Below are 16,485 nucleotides of genomic sequence, written 5' to 3'. Positions count from 1 at the left end.
TTGAATCGGGTATTTTTTTTTGCCCTTTTCCCCATGAATTACTCGTTACCGGTTTTCTTTTTACCTTTTGATCCTGTTTTTCTTTTTTGGGTTAATACCGCGAAAAATCCCTAACTGGTACGCCTGTGACGATTTTATCCCGAATTAATTTTTGGACCACCAAAAACCCCAAACTGGTACACCCATAACAAATTTACCATAAGTTTATTTCCGTTAAATTTTACCGTCAAATTGCTTTATTAAATGACACGCGGCAATTGAAGCATTAACCAATTTTATGTTTTGCCCTCTGTTTGTCACAGGCGTACCAGTTTGGGGTTTTTCGCTGTATTAATTCAATTTAATGGAAACTAATTGAGGATAAATTAGTCACAAATATACCAATTCAGGGTTTTTGGTGGTTAAAAAATTAGTTTGGGGTAAATTTGTTACAGGTGTACCAGTTTGGGATTTTTCGTGATCAAAAAATTAGTTCAGGGTAAAATTGTCACGAATGTACCCGTTTGGGGTTTTTTGTGGTATTAACCCTTTTTTTTTTTTTAACTCGAAGCGACTTGAGTAGAAGTATTGGCGGTTCGGCTCGGTCCGACATGAACGTCTCTTTTAATTCTGATGAAAACTTGCGAACATTTTCGGGTCACTGTTGAACTAACTGGTCGGACTGGTCTGATCGAGAACGGGACCTTTAAAATTCGGTTGTTCCGATAGTTTCTCTCTTTTTATATCAATGGATGCCCGAAACTCTTCAAATACCTAACTAATTTTTATCGAGTATGGCAGTCTCTTCGCCTCAAATACTTTCAATAATTATTGGAGACATAAGGATTTGTGCTTTCGAGGTGACCCCGAGAGAATGTCCTAGTTCGATTATTCGGACGAAGTCGCTTATTGCCTAAGCAACCCTCGTCGTATGAAACTTTGAGAACATTTTCGGGTTGCCGGACTAATCTGATCGAAAACGGAACCTTTAAAATTCGGTTGTTCCAATAGTTTCTCTCTTTTTATATCAATGGATGCCCGAAACTCTTCGAACACCTAACTAATTTTTATCGAGTATGGCAGTCTCTTGCCTCAAATACTTTCAATAATTACCGGAGACATAAGGGTTCGCGCTTTCGAGGTGACCCCGAGAGAATGTCCTAGTTCGATTATTTTCTTTAAAAAATAATAAAATGTGAACTAAACTCTAAGTGAACTTCATTATCATAAATTCATTGATAAAAAATAGTAAAATGTGAATTAAACTCTAAGTGAACTTCATTGACATAAATTTATTGACAAAAATTAGTAAAATGTGAACTAAACCTTAAGTGTTTGACAAAAAAAAACCCTAAACTCTAAGTAACTAGTTCCCGGTCCTAAACCAACCGGTCCGGTCCGCGGTTCCCAAAATTGGGAACCGGTTCTCTCGGTCCGGTTCCCGGTTCCACCTTGGAACCGGACCGGACCGAACCGTTCACCCCTACTCGTAATTCATCGTCGTTTTGTTATTAACCCTTCAGTTAGGCTCACAATTGGAAAATTCACCGCCCAAGTAAATTCTTTTGGCCAATGTCCAATTCATTAAATGATTGAATAATAAATAATACGCTCCAAATCACGGGGCAACAATTTTTAAATGCAAATGAAACAAATTGAAAAGAGAGGATGGAACTCGTTTCGTCTTGAACATAAATATCACCACTAAATTTCTTACTTGTTATGTAATTCGTGGTGCGACGTGGAGCACACTTCATATCCTGATCGACCCATGTCTCGATGGATTAGATTCCGAAGCGAACGTGAATTCAACTGAATTAATTGACACATCGAGCTCGAATACTTCTTTAGATCGATCTTCGTAATCAAGCTGTCTTTTCTCAGCAGAGAAAGAAAGAAAGAAGAAAAGAAGAAACAGAACGAGGCTCTTGCATTCGTGCATTCACGCGCACGCGATTGGTCCGGAGCCACCGTGCACAACGCACATTAAAAAAGCCCATCTGCCACTGAACACTGAACTGAGGTGTGCAAACCAAGCAAAGACAGACATCGATTCATGCTCCTTTGGCCGCATTGCAGAGACGGGTAAAAGGGGGGGAATTTAAAGGCTGGCGTGTTTGACTGGGCTTGATCAGAGAGCTGGACTCCCAGAAGACGCCACAGACAGACAGATAGAGAGAAAGAGAGAGTGGTCCACACGAGTGGGGGGGAAAGAAAGGCAAAAGATTTTAAAGAAGGAAGGAGGAGATGAAGGGAAAGGAAGGAAGGGAAGATGGTACAAGTTTTGCTGCTGCTGAGAGAGAGAGAGGGAGAGAGAGGGAGAGTCTGTCTGACCTTTTTTCTCTGGTGGAGTGTGGTGGTGGGTGAGCGGCAGAACCCCCTTTCTTCAATGTTTGATGTTCACGTGAAAAAGGAATATTTATTAGGGATAACGACACAAATAGTCTCTGAACTTTGACTTAATATGCAATTTGGTCCCTGAACTTTTAATTTGTTCAATGTAGTCCATGAACTTTAACTTAATGTTCAATTTGGTCCCTGAATTTTTGATTTGTTCAATGTGGTCCCTGAACTTTTAATATGTGTTCAATTTAGTCCCTGAACTATTTGAAAATGTTCAATATAGTCAGGGACTATATTGGACATTTTCATAGAGTTCAGGGACTAAATTGAACACATATTAAAAGTTCAGGGACCACATTGAACAAATCAAAAATTCATGGACCAAATTGAACATTGGGTTAAAGTTCAGGGACTACATTGAACAAATTAAAAGTTTATGGACCAAATTGCACATTAAGCCAAAGTTCAGGGACTATTTGTGTCATTATCCCTATTTATTATATTCTTTTTCCTATTCCTTTTTTTCTCGAACCGAAGAAAGAATTCCTTTTATTAATTTTTTTATTTTTAATTATTTATTTTCTCCTTTTGGGTTCCTTTCGTTTTCCTTGAGACCCAAGATTGGAAATAGAGGGAGCCCTCTTTTGGGAGGGCGTGCCTGATTTGTGTGAGCTTTCGTTTTCCCAAGAGGAGACTCTCAGATGTAGCGGCTTCGATTGAGTCCTGAATGCACCCGATTCGTGTTTTATTAGCGAGCCTAGGGCATGACATTTCCTTCTTGGGCTCGGACCGCCTCGGCTCGATACGCAGGTTTCGAGCCTGAACCCGCTAAACTTTTAATTCAACAAATTCAGCCACATTCCAACCTCGAAAGATCAAGTCGCGGCAATAAAAAAAATCCATAGGTTAAGGGCTCGCTATCACTTTTGAAGCTTAAATGAGAACAATCAAATCGAAAAATAAATACCTAAGGGCCATCCTCGACTTTTCTTACAGATATATTTTTCACTGTCTCGACACAAGACCTACATTTTCAAAACCATTTAGTTTCGCAATCCTACACTTCGCTCGTGAGATTTCAGATATATTTTTCGGTTAGACTTTTCTAATAGGGTATTCTCACGCGCGAGAGCAGGCGCTGAAAATATCTCGCATCATCCGTTTACGGAGAGTTTATATGTTCTTTCTCATACATGTGCTCTCCTTCCACTTATTAATTTATACTACATGATCCGTACCCAGAGAGCGACGCCTTTAATCGAATTAAAATATTGCATTTTACAATTAGATATGATAAAAAGGAAATAATTGGACACATAAATGGGCAGGGGGGGCCATCAAAATAATGCTGGCCATTGCATTATTTCGTGCAGTTGCCATCAGGCATAGTAAATACTGGAGAAATGGGCGAAGCACGGAAAGCAATGAAATAAAAGCTACAGTTATGGCAGACAAAAAAAAAAACCCACCAATTCAAAATAAAATAAAAACAAAAAATAATATAAAAAAAAACGACAGAATCAAATCCCAAAATCAATGGTGGTGGGCTTTCCCCAAGAATTGACGTCACAAGAGGAAAGTTTATGACGTCATTAATACCATCTTTGGTGGAGCTTTCACCAAAAAAGAAAAGACATTGCTGTCAAAGATTGTCATTGAAGTCTCAGCAATCGTTGTTAAACTTCCTGGCAGTGCAGATTTGCGTCCGTGTCTCGTCCGAGATTAATTGTAACGTTATCTTTCCATCTTTTGTTTGGAAAATGGCTGTCCTATCAAGTGTTTGGCGCGCTTCGATCGGAGCAGGATCGAAACGTAACATTCGATAGCCCCTTCGTTAGAAGAACCCTAAAGAGACGTCTAGGATCGAGAGGGCGCGACCGTGAGATCAATATGGCAACCGCATCCCGATTAAACACCACCCTTCAGACCCGAGCGACGACCATCGTGTCAATGGCCGTCAAATCCAGGTGCTGACGTGTGATGGTCGCTATCCTCGGAATAGGATCGAAAGTAATATTCGATAGCTCTTTGCTAGAAGAACCCTAAAAAGACGTCCGGGATCGAGACGGCTTGATCACGAGATCAAGACGGCAACCGCATCCCGGTGATCGCTACCCTCAGACTCAGTGACGACCACCGCGTCCACAATCGTCAAGTCCAAGGTGCCGACCATCGCGTATGGTCACAATCCTCAGGATTCGGATGATCACCATTGACAACGCTCTCTTTCCTCGACTTCTCCCCCTACTTCGTACTAGAATGATCTCGTGGTGAATTTAATCCGAACTAATCCAGATTAATCCAGATATATTTCAATTGAAGGATCACGATCTGAAAGTCGGATAGAATAATTTTTTATCATAATCTAGGCGCAGCGTCTGTATCCTACTCACCAAATACAACTGAAAGTCGCATGACTATGCAGGTCTAGAATCCTTCAGCAAAGTACAGCTAGCTTTCAAGGTCTGGCAAGCAGTTCAATTATACCTCGTTTCCAGTATTACATGCATACATGTCACGCACGATGACACGAGGAAATCCAGGGGTTGTGCCTCCCATCATCCTAAAGCAACTGTGCCAAATCCTGATGACTTAAACCCTGAATTACTGAACACCTTTGGAACCCTACTTTCGAAAGTATGTGAGTTACAGAGACGGCGGTAATAATGTACAGTCGGTTCGTTACAACACGATATCAACAGTGACGAAGACATTCGATCTTTCTATGACATTTCTGAGGCTTTCCGAAAGAAGCCGTAAGGGGGGGAAAGGGAAAACCTGACGGAGAAGTTGGTCCTGTCATGAGAGCAAGCTAGGCCCGTTCTCGGCAGCGAGCCGGGCTTGGCCTTGGCAATTGTGTCTGGACAATTGGATGTCACGAGCAAACTGGGTTCTTGCTTTCGCATAGGGAGCCTCTCTTGCTGCGCAAATTACAGAAATTTAGCGATTATGAGTCGATGACTTGTACAATCGATCCAAGCACTCTAAATTGGCAGGTCGATGTGATGTTTTGCTGCTTTCCACTCAACTCACTATCATGAAGAGGAGCTACTAAAAGAGTTTCTTCTTCATCCAGAATTTTCCTTTTTCTATGTGAAAAGACTATGCCGTATGACATGCTGGGTAAGAATAGAAACTCCCCATACGTCTAGACGTGGGTTCTGTCGCTAGATTAATATGGCTTTGCAATGGTGTTACCTGCAATCTGCTGTGCACGAATAATATTTTGCCGCCTTTTCCAAAAGATTATTGACAACATAACAAGGAGAAACAATGCCAGCACAGCGCCTACGGCAATTCCAACCTTGCCACCAGCTGAAAGATGAGGCCGGCATGTAGGAAGTCCGGGTATACCGCAAAGGCCATCATTATCTGTAAAACTGCACGCATCCATCACGAAACAAGTTAGAACATTGCGGTTAACAAAAGCAAGAGAAATTTGAAACCTCCTGCAAACTTCGAACAATGCCATTTATTACATACTTGAAACTGGCTCTATGCAGAAGCCTTCCCCCTAGAGTTGCGGGGACTCTTCCAGATAACGAGTTCCCATTGACATTCCTGCACAATGTAGATGTTGATGAAAGTCTTGTTCTGTACTCGAACTCGTGGTGTTCAAAAGTTTATATGATCTTACAGTCTTTTCAGTGATGTCAACTGTCCAAGGCTCTCAGGAATTGATCCATTGAGAAAATTGTAAGAGAGGTCCCTGCAATGGAGCAGGATCTCTTAGCATTACGTCCATGAGATAACTGTGACCCTCAAAACTAAGAGCTAAAAGCCACTTATCTTTAAAGACGTGGGAATTAAAAACCAGGTTTTTATGCCCATAGACTAGAAATACAGTCCAAAAGTCAAACTTGCAAATTTTGAAGGGGTTTGTCAGAGAAAATCACTCATACAATAAAACCACACCTTACAGAGCAAGGGGAAATAATTTGCAAATATTCGCCCACAATTTTAAGACGAAAAAACAGTTATCAATTATTTTGCATATTGTGTTACTGCCGTCATAGTCCAAGACCATGAATATTTACTATTATGACCAGATTACATGTTTTGTTGACTAGTTCCTTCGTTTTACCAGACAGAACGAAACTCCATAGGCATGTTTTGAAGTTTAAAGTATCTCACCATCAAAGTCACCATTTGCAAAGACTAATCAGGTCACAGGATTACTCTGTTTTTTACATCCCTTTCTCAGAGAAATTTTCTAAACAAGAATTGCATGGGTGTTGTACAGTCCACTACATAAGGCAAACTACAGTTCATAACTCGGCAAATGACTATCTCGATGTAAATGCAATGATGCCAACACATATTTCAGCTTCCTTGGTAACGCCATGTGTGCCTAAATGAGTTTCTTGTGATTTTCCAAACCACTCAATTCCTAATTTATATCATTCTATTGCTTAAATTATCAGCTTTCAAATGGATATATTGAAGACGCCATGCTAACAGACCCAGAAGTTAGATATGGCAACAGATGCAACAGTTTGAATATTTTAACTATTTTCTTGGATAGAGAAGATGAGAGGATTATAGGTAGAACACTTTGGAGGGGTACCTCCAACATAGAAACTCGATGGAACTGCATTAAGTCAAAACCTCATAAAGATGAAGACAGAAAATAGAGGTCAAGACAACATGGAAGACGAGCTGCAAACGGGTGGAAACATAAATTATGTGGAGGATGTGACGAAAGAGTTAAAACACGAGTACATGCTTTCATACTTCAGAAAATCGTTAGGTCTCAAGTCGTTGGGAGCATGAATATACAAAAATATCAATCTCCTTGCTTGCCAATCTTATACGACATATAAATGTTTTTTCTTCTTTCATTTTTACCCACAAAACTGAAAGATGTAAAGGAAAGGATAGAAACCTATGAGCATAAATAAACTAAGACCTGTAAAATTTTGAACTTTTAGTATCATGTTGGGTGTTGATTTCCATAACTATTCTGGCAGGCTCTTTAACGATGTGGACACTATCCTCTGAATAATATTGTCGTATTGGAAAACACAATAGCAGGGAGGTTAGAGTGGTCAAGCTAATGCATTGCTTTTGGAAGAGCCAGTCCTCCCATGGCAATCATTTAAACTTTCCTCTTTTTGGTTCTTAAAGTAAGTACTAAATCTCAATATACTTCACCATCAAGAAATGCAAGTTGGATGTCTAGTAATGCATGTCACAAAATAGCCATTTAAATAATCTCGGACTATTGAAGTGACATTAATTGAGTGGACCCGCATTTTCGCTGTTATTCAACCTCAGAAGGTTAATGACATTTTATTCGAGACTTTGCAATCACACTTACAGAGTGTTTAATTATTCATAAATAGATAATATCTATTACAATGTCTCTATTTTTAAGAATTACTTTGAACTTTTCTTAGTTAAATTTGTTTGTACATCTTGCTTGGCTTGCTATTTTTGTAGAGTATAAAATATAGAGAGTCTTCAAACTGTGATTACTACTGTTTTGCGTATGAAGATAATCACTGCAACAAAACACTACAGCACACTAGGATAATATACTACCATGGATGGATCACAAATCATTAATCAGGAGCAAAAATGGTGTTTCTCCATCAAGAGTTAAAGAAAGAAACTTGTCACCGTGATTTCAGCATCGACCATGAGAAGTTTCAATCAAAAGATGACAGTTCATGAATTTCTTTTTCTATCAAAATCGATTAATTAACGGATTTACCAAATCGATGAAATCTATAAGAAAAACCACTGAAGTTTTGTCTTTGTGAAGATACTAGTACTACTGAGGCCCAAGAACATCAAAGATAAAGGAGCATGACAAGGCAGCTTCGTCTTCTTAATCTATATATTGCGGTGTCCTAAACAATATATTAGTGGCTTCTTTTGTCAATAACGCTTAGCAGCACTTGGTCGTTCTTGACGTCGATCAAGGGGATAAGGACCAAATGAGCTGAATTTCAGGAGAATAAATTTTCGTGTCCAAAAAATATTTGACTTAACATATAAGTTGTCTTACAATGTGATAAGACCCCCATCCCTCAACATATACCCAAGGAAAAGACAAAATAAAAGAGAAGAAGGAAATTAGGGCTCTCAGCATTTTCAAAGACTCAGAATTGCATCTACAGTCTCTTTCAACTTATCTGGACAAGGTCGGCATCATGGGGAATGAGCTTCACTAGCAGAAATAAGTGTGATATCTTCCCACATGGTTAAAAAGCGAAATGACCATACTTGGACCAAAACAAGCTTACCGCAGCACCAAAGAAGAGCATACATAAAGATCTAAGGAGACAAAGAAATTGGAGTAAACCTGAAAGTTAACGTCTGCAAGTGGCAAAGTAACTGAATGATCTAGAGATCTTTTTTCTCTTTTTGGAAAAATAAAATGGTGCAAAGCCAATATAAGGATAAGAGCATATGGCTTGGGAAGAATTAGTCGCACAAGAAATGAAACAAGGACGTTGGAATTGCCTGTGTCCTTCAGAGGGAGAGAACATTTAAAAGTATAAACAAGGCACACATGATAGCGATTATTACTTACAGAATTTGCAAGCCAGATATGGTCCCTAGAGAGGATGGTATATGCCCCCGAATGCTGTTTCCGCTCAAGTTTCTGATTGAGAGAAAAGAAAAAAAGAAAGAAAAAAGAGATATCACGGCTGTCCAGCCTGAATTTCTACTTAGCAAATTAAACCTAACAAATGACCGCAAAAGAAAAAGAATAAAAGTTATTTACAACACAATCTAGCTGCTGAATATGCTGAAAAGGAACTCTTGAAGACAGTATGCTAAAACTCACATGCTTTGCAGATGAGTCAGTCTAGATATCTCTTTTGGCAAGAATCCCCTCAGACCCTGGTTGCCAAGACCACTGAGAAATACAGGAGGTGAATCAAGAATTGCATCAGGGATTATACTAACCTCAAGGTCAATGCTGTACAGTAGAAAAAAATCTTCTAACTACATGAAAGTGCACAATTAAGCAATTAGAGCTTATATCCACAGTTAATAACTTTCCAAGTGACTCTGATAAGGGAAGGGTTGAAGATTTAGAATGTAACATTAGTGCAACAAGAAAAATGCTCAGGACCGAAGGAATCCACCTCAGGCAGGGCATACGCTAAACTAGATGCTAACCAATGAGATGCCCAGTTGAGGTTAAACTTTAATCCAAGAGCTCAATTCCAACAATTCCTCAAAACACTAACTTATCCTTAAGGAACCATAGAGGGTTTTATGTAAACACAGCTTGGAACAACCTTCCAAGTATAGGCAAATCCCAAGACACTAGCCTTTCTTTCCCTAGACAAAGACCACCAATCCCTAGACAATATGTAAATAAGATCATTGACTCTTGACACAAATGACTCTAGAAACAGATACAATGCATAATACTCAATATACAAAGATATACTAAAAGACTCATTCTCGGATTTCCTGACCAGCTGTTGGTATTTGGGCATAACTTCCTCTAGAAGACTCCAAATTGCTTGAAATTGGATAAATTCGAAACTAGACACATAGGGTTTTCCAACCTTAACTTATATGACCATACTGAAGCACGAAGGCCCTCTGAAATATCTGAACAAAGTGACACTTAAAATTCTGCTAGTGTAAATGAACTTATTCTGTAAGCAATTTTGCGATAAGTGTTGGACAAGGCTCAATTCTCTCGAAATTATCCTATATCATATTCCAAATCCTCATTCACTGATCTTTTTGGTTATCTCACAGAGTGTCACTCCCCATCAAATAGAAAACTGAAGGTAGGCTGACTTCTGGTCCATCATTACCCCGAAACAGATGGATTTTATGTACGATTTAAGACCGATGCATGGGGCAATGGCATGTTCTTTTTCTTTTTTTTTCGGTCAAAGGGTCAATGGCATGTTCAACAGGTGGAAGTTTATTCTCACTTTTCAGCGTGACACAGAAAATGCCAATTCAACAATTCTCCATCACCTATAAAAAGCCTAAATGCTGTGCACTTTGCCTCATAAAATATCTGATGATTTTCAGAGAGCCAGCTCCCATAAGAGTCTCATTAGCCTTCTTAAAGTTGAGCTTATGACTTAATCGTCTGCAAAGCCTGGTCCAGGATCCTTACCAAAAACAAAAAAAAAAAGCCTGGTCCAGGATTTACAAAGACAGTTTTTGCAGGAAAAGGAGATGGCTATGATACTCGGAAGTTCGCAAACAATTAGATGGAATGGGATAAAGTATACCACTCTATGAGAGGCGAGTCATAAAGAGAATGTGGTTACACTAACACATGTTTTGAGTTGCTGTAGTCAACAGCCAGAACAAGAAATGGCAAGACAGTGAAGCTGTTCACTGCTTCCAAAAGTGACATAAAATTCCAGCTACGGTACCGGTGACTGAGGACAATGAGGGGCCTGGACAAGATCAAACAGTTGGCAAGGGAAGGACGGAAGGTATGGATTGGGGAGGGCACTTATAGCCAGGATGGGGACATGATCCATCCCAAGATTAAGGAAAGATACAAGAAGGCAACGTATCCATAGACAGCAGCAAAGAAACCTGCAGTAAACTTGTGGACTTTATTGAATGAACAATCAGCAAGAAGTTATAAGATTAGAAGGTTGAAGCTTTTCTAGCCCTGGCATGAGAATGGCCACATCATCACATTAAATGAAAGAAAGGCCACTATCTGAGTGCTAATCGGTTAAAAATGTTGAAATTCCACATGGATTCTTTGTGCGCATGCATTAATGGGATTCAGATGAATTGAAATATAGCATTACTATTCAAAGGGAGAACACAATGTCATTGTCACCATTCATAGGGATTATGAGCATTAACTACTTTGAACCGAAAGCCTCTCAGACTTACAATTTGGATAAATTCATGACACATTAAGCTTTTTCATCGACATTTATGAAACTAAGCCAGACTGTTCGAAACATCAAACACAATTACTATTGTGCAACAACAAAAGTACAACTGTAACAGAAGACATTTTAGAGTGCAAAGAGGAGAAGATTAGGGCATTACAGTCCATCAATGACCCATTTGCCTTTTGTCTGATTAAATTGGCAGTCAGCTCCGCTCCATGGATGTTGTTGAGGGATACATGGGTCACCATTCCACCCAAATCGACGGGGGAGTGCTAGTGAAGTCTTTAGTGTCTGTAAAGCCCTAACTAGTATGCAGAAGGATGATTAAGTTAACATCAACCAAAATGTATTCCAAGTCGCAAATAATATATAATCGACAAAAACTATAATTTAAAACTCGGGAAACTACCAAGTTGAGGTTCCATCAGAATTCATCAAGAAATCAGTTCTAAAGTTTCTATGCTGGAATCCATCCACAAGCTAGCTCAAACTTTTGTGTGACACACAATAAAACAGCTCAAGAAAAGCACAATACGAGTATCTGATTTTTCCTCTGATTCAGCAGTGCCTGAATTTCTTCATTATGTGTGGCTTTCTTTGATTGGCACTTTAAAGATGTAAAATATTGCTAAATAAACTTAAAAAGAAAAACCTTTGAGCTGAAAAAAAATACAACTTAACAAAGGGCATGTTCCGATTTGCTTTGCTATTCCATCACTAGAGACTGGTGGTGGATGCAATGGACGCCATGGCCCACCAAAAAACCTTCCTGAAATCATTACATCCCAAGGTCCCATAAAATAATCTGAAGCTATTCTTGCCAAATTTCATCTCTATTTATTAGACTAACATAGTGTACAATTTAAATGAGTCAAAGTCAACATATATGGATTCATCTAACTTGACTATACATAGACAATAGTTTCCTTTTTCTTTTAAAGTGTTCACCACGAATATTAAAATGCGGTTCAAACAATCATTATGACAATTTTAGATTAGAACTGAGGCTCAAGTTTGTTCAGAATAAAGGGTAAGTCTATATCTCAAAAGATTGAGGGGCTCACAGTGTTGCACTTCCACAGAATTTTTCCACTGAATACCACAAGGTTTCTTTATCTTATTAGCCTATTCCATTTGAAAGTATTTTTTTTCCCGTTCAACTTGGCCTTCCCAAGTTGTCCCCCCCCCCCCCCCATTTGATATCTTCCTTCAAATTATATCTAAGAGCCAAAAGAAAGAACCCTTGAGTTTTTTTTTCTTTGGACAAAAAGCAACTGCTTTAAATAGTAGCCAGATACCCAATACAGATTTTCAAAGCAGAAAATAGCAGGAATGTAAGAAAGAAAGGTCCCCTTTGAGACACAAGTACAGATTGAAGTGGAGCTAAGGGATTCAAGGCATAGCACTGACTGGACCTTTTTAATGCATAATTCAATCAGGAGCCAAGGTTTCTCTTGGTGATAACACCACAAAACAGTGAGAGATGGCCATTCATGTTTGAGAGATGGTTCTTGTAACTCCTCGCTTCATAATAAATTTCATGCTATCTCTCCTGCGCATGGGCTACAGATTGACATGATAAGATTTACATTCTTTCCTTCATTATCTCCTTTTCTTATAATAAGTATGGCCAGAAAATAAAATGAATCCTGCTATAAGTAGAGTGATACTTTTGTACAGATGGCTTCAATGCCTAATGCACCATACAGCCAAACAAGCAGCAAACAGCTATGCATTTTATCTTCAAAGCCTAATACTGCTAGAAGCATACTTAAGCATGACACTTTAAGCTATGACTAACTGCATTGTGGCTTGCAGAGAAACTCAAAATTAACCTGCATAAATGAAATCGGCCAGAATGACATGTACCGACATATCTACGTAGCAATGTCAATAGAGAACAGTCATAGCTGAAACAAACTTAAAATCCACATTGGCAAAGTATTTGCGCACCTTCATCTGCTAAAGTTTTAGACTCAGCTGTGATAATTTCAAAGACCTCAACAGCATTGATGATAGCTTTTCCCTTTTTAGGTTGCACGGTCACCGTCAAGGTCCTACCATTCACAGCAACAGTTGTGTTTAGCACCAGAGCAACATGTCGATCCCCGCTCATTTTAATGATGTCCACATCTTCAAATTTAGAGTCGCCATTTATCAAGATATTGAACACTCGCTGCCCTGCGCCTGTAATGGAAGAATCAATCTCTGCAAAATGTAACCAGACTGAATAGTTCCTGTTAGGATCCACATCCATAATGTACTCCAACTCTGGTTGCTTATCAGTTCCAACGAGCGCCGACTGATAAAGTGCTTCCGGATAAAAGTTTGGCGCAATGGAGGCCTGTGTGATGCTGCTTTCAGTAGATATCTCTTTGTCAGAGCCCACTCTAAAAGTCGAAATGGGCCTCCAAAATCTGTCCCCACCCCAATGATCACCACTGTAATCCTCATCAAATTTTGGTTTCCCAGTACCACAGCTTAGTCTTGTGGCTGTTCTAAGGATCATCCCGTGGCCCTGGTCAGATTCATACTTATATGCATTCTCATCTACTTGAAGAATTTCAATGGAGAGAATAGCGGGATCTCCGTGACCAGTGCTGTGGAAGCATAAAGAGGCAGAACCATCTGTAAGAAACACGATGCCTTCAGCAAATGCTTGCTCATCCTGGCTGATCCAACCTGGTTTCAGAGAAGAAATCAAAGTGCCTTCAATTGAAATGTCAAATAGGGGTTCGTCATCGAAGTTGGGATGTGCAACCAATCCAAAGAAAATCCTCACAGAGTAGCGTCCCTTCGGCACTCTATTGAATATATAGCAGTTTTCAGGACCTTCAGAGAGAGGAAAATAACGAATTGTCTTAAGAGGAGGGCTGATGATACTTGTACGTGTTGCATTAGTTGGAATTCCTCCGGAATAAGCAAAATCTTTGAACCAAAGTGTATTGGTTGGTGGAGTATGGACATTCTGACGAGCTCCACAGCTTATGCGCATAGCAAAAGGTGCTGCAGCAAAAGAATACAACTTAGATATTGATTCAAACAATTGGACGGGAAAGAGTCAGAGAAAGCCAGTAAGAGAAATGGCTTTCCTATACAGAGCACAAATGCTTAATTGTAAAAAGAAAAAACTGAACATCTCACATCTCTGCTCTATCATTCTAATGACTGTACATCTTTGTTTACTTCTTTTTCTAACCAATATCTAAATTCCAACATGCATCCGTGACTTGTTAAGGTGTTGCTACAGAATTTATCAGGATGCCTTTAAGTTTCTCACTGCCTGGAGTGAATGAAAAGGCAAACATGCTGTTTGTTTTGAAATCAAGATCCAGATAATTTGGAAACAAAGGAGAAAATCAAATATCTCGTGTTGGAAGGACACGAGGGAATGTCAGTTCGAGCCCATTATCATACATAGTTGGTCTTGGTCGGCTTGCTCTGATACCGTCTAGTCTTGTGACATTTTACTTTTGTCTGCTTGTTTTTATTTCGTAATATTTTTTGGTTGTGTCTACTCATAAAATCATTGATAATTTATCCCAATAATACATAGTTGGATCCAATTCACTCAAAAATATAAAGGCATTAAGTTATGAACTAATTGGATATAAGGATTGCTCCTTATCTCTTAGTTATTCGACATGGGATCTTCATTTGCAACCACACCTTACATGAACACCTAATAGAATATTTTGCAGCAAGGTCAATGCTTCACTGTCTTACAGCCGCTCACTAATGGTTTAAATTGGGAAGCATGCATGTCACCGTCATAACTAAAACAGACAATCAAGTTTCCAGAGTTCCTGTGCGAGTTTCCATTCTCAGCAACCTCGCAGATCCAACAGCAACTCCTCTCACTCTTCAGCCCAGCTAAGGCAGCTGAATCATCACAACTTAACTGCTCATGACCATTCAAACCAAACCCAATGCGAATCCTCGAGCGAATTTGACAACTACCCGGAACTCGAAACCAAACAAATTATCCCGGATTAAGCTCCCAAACATCACAAATAACCAAAAAACCAAACAAAAAGAAGACAAAACCCGAGTCAGCACTCAAGCTAAGCACGGACTCCACCAAATCGAACTCCCACCCTCCACTCCGAAATCCACTCCTCACCCACAAATTCCAAGCCTCTCGACCAACCACCGTCAAACGCGAGAGACCCTAGAGAGAATTGCAAAGCGAGAGCTCACCGTGTCGAGCGAACGAAGCGGGGATAGACAACAGGAGAGTGAGGAGCGACGAGAGGAGGAGGAGGAGAAGGTCCCTCGACGACATTGCGGCCCGCCCCCCCGTGTTGCGCCTGCGTCGCTCGGTAGTACTGATGGTACTACGACATTGTCACGCACATTCCATCTCGATCTTGGAGAGAGAGAGAGTGAGAGAGACAGGGAGAGAGAGAGAGAGTGTGTGTGTGTGAGAATGTCTTTATGATTGGACTTGCGTTGCCTGTGAACTGTGTGAACTGTGAACGGTCAATTTTCTTACAAGAGTAGTACTATAGTTTATAGTTTACAGTTACTAGCTCACACACCGGGTTTAGTAGAAAGAGATGTGTCTACATCTTGCTTGACAAATGAAAAGACAGCTACTCATACATGCACCGTTTATTCAAAGAGAAGATGGAGGAGGGCATTTGATGTGACACCCCAAAAATGAAATTTTTTTTAGAATTAATACCACAAAAAATTCTAAACTGATATATTTGTGACACATATACCCCAAATTATTTTTTTGACCATAAAAAACCCAAACTGGTACACCTGTGACAATTTTACCCTGAACATATCACAAAAAATCCCAAACTGATACACATGTGATAATTTTACCCCGAACTAATTTTTCATATTATTTTTTTGAATTTTTTCTTTTCTTTTCTTTTCCTTCACCTTCAACTTCTAGCCGGTCGCCGATCCGGCGACCGGCCAGAGGCGGAAGCCGGCAAGGGCCACCCTTGCCGGCGTTGGGTGACCCTCGCTGCGTCGGGCGAGGGCCGCCCTGTGCCCTGCGGTGAGCGAGGGCGGCCCCTCGCCCGAGGTAGGCGAGGGTCGCCCTCGCCAAATCCGGCGAGGGCAGCCCTCGCTCGATACCGGCGAGGGTCGCCCTCCCCGGATCTGCCCTCGCTTGAGTTGGGCGAGGGCGCCCTCGCCTGAGTCAGGTGAGGGTCGCCCTTGCCCTGGGCGGGTGAGGACGGCCCTCGCCCGATGCCGGCGAGGGCGGCCCTCGCCCGACGCCGGCGAGGCTCGCTCGACGTAGGCGAGGTTCGCCCTCGCCAGATTCGGCGAGGGCAACCCTCGC

General features: G+C 40.4%; 1 protein-coding gene across 1 annotated transcript; it reads right to left on the bottom strand.

Annotated features, from left to right (window-relative positions):
• Positions 1 to 4,774: 4,774 nt before the first annotated feature.
• Positions 4,775 to 15,593, bottom strand: LOC115680454 (receptor-like protein 4). Its single transcript, XM_030604261.2, has 9 exons — positions 15,381 to 15,593; positions 13,134 to 14,186; positions 11,338 to 11,485; positions 9,122 to 9,193; positions 8,864 to 8,935; positions 5,960 to 6,031; positions 5,806 to 5,883; positions 5,521 to 5,702; positions 4,775 to 5,243 (listed from the first exon to the last, which is right to left on the bottom strand). The coding sequence occupies exons 1-9, from the start codon at positions 15,463 to 15,465 to the stop codon at positions 5,122 to 5,124; spliced, it is 1,884 nt and encodes a 627-aa protein (XP_030460121.2). The 5' UTR covers positions 15,466 to 15,593; the 3' UTR covers positions 4,775 to 5,121.
• Between the last annotated feature and the right edge of the window lie 892 nt (positions 15,594 to 16,485).

The sequence above is a fragment of the Syzygium oleosum genome, unplaced genomic scaffold (genome assembly GCF_021117445.2).
Source record: "Syzygium oleosum isolate NSW1041296 unplaced genomic scaffold, Sole_v2.1 Sole_v2.11, whole genome shotgun sequence".
Taxonomy (NCBI): domain Eukaryota; kingdom Viridiplantae; phylum Streptophyta; class Magnoliopsida; order Myrtales; family Myrtaceae; genus Syzygium; species Syzygium oleosum.
Note: the sequence above shows the minus strand (reverse complement) of the source record. Positions and strands in the feature narration are given on the sequence as shown.

Bases quoted from the DNA above. Each gene is read 5' to 3' on its own strand.
- LOC115680454 (XM_030604261.2), bottom strand. From the start codon at position 15,465: ATGTCGTCGAGGGACCTTCTCCTCCTCCTCCTCTCGTCGCTCCTCACT. The intron at 8,936-9,121 runs GTGAGTTTTAGC...TCTCTCAATCAG, and splicing joins CTGACTCATCTGCAAAGCAT to AAACTTGAGCGGAAACAGCA. The intron at 5,244-5,520 runs GTAACACCATTG...TAATTTGCGCAG, and splicing joins TCGTGCACAGCAGATTGCAG to CAAGAGAGGCTCCCTATGCG.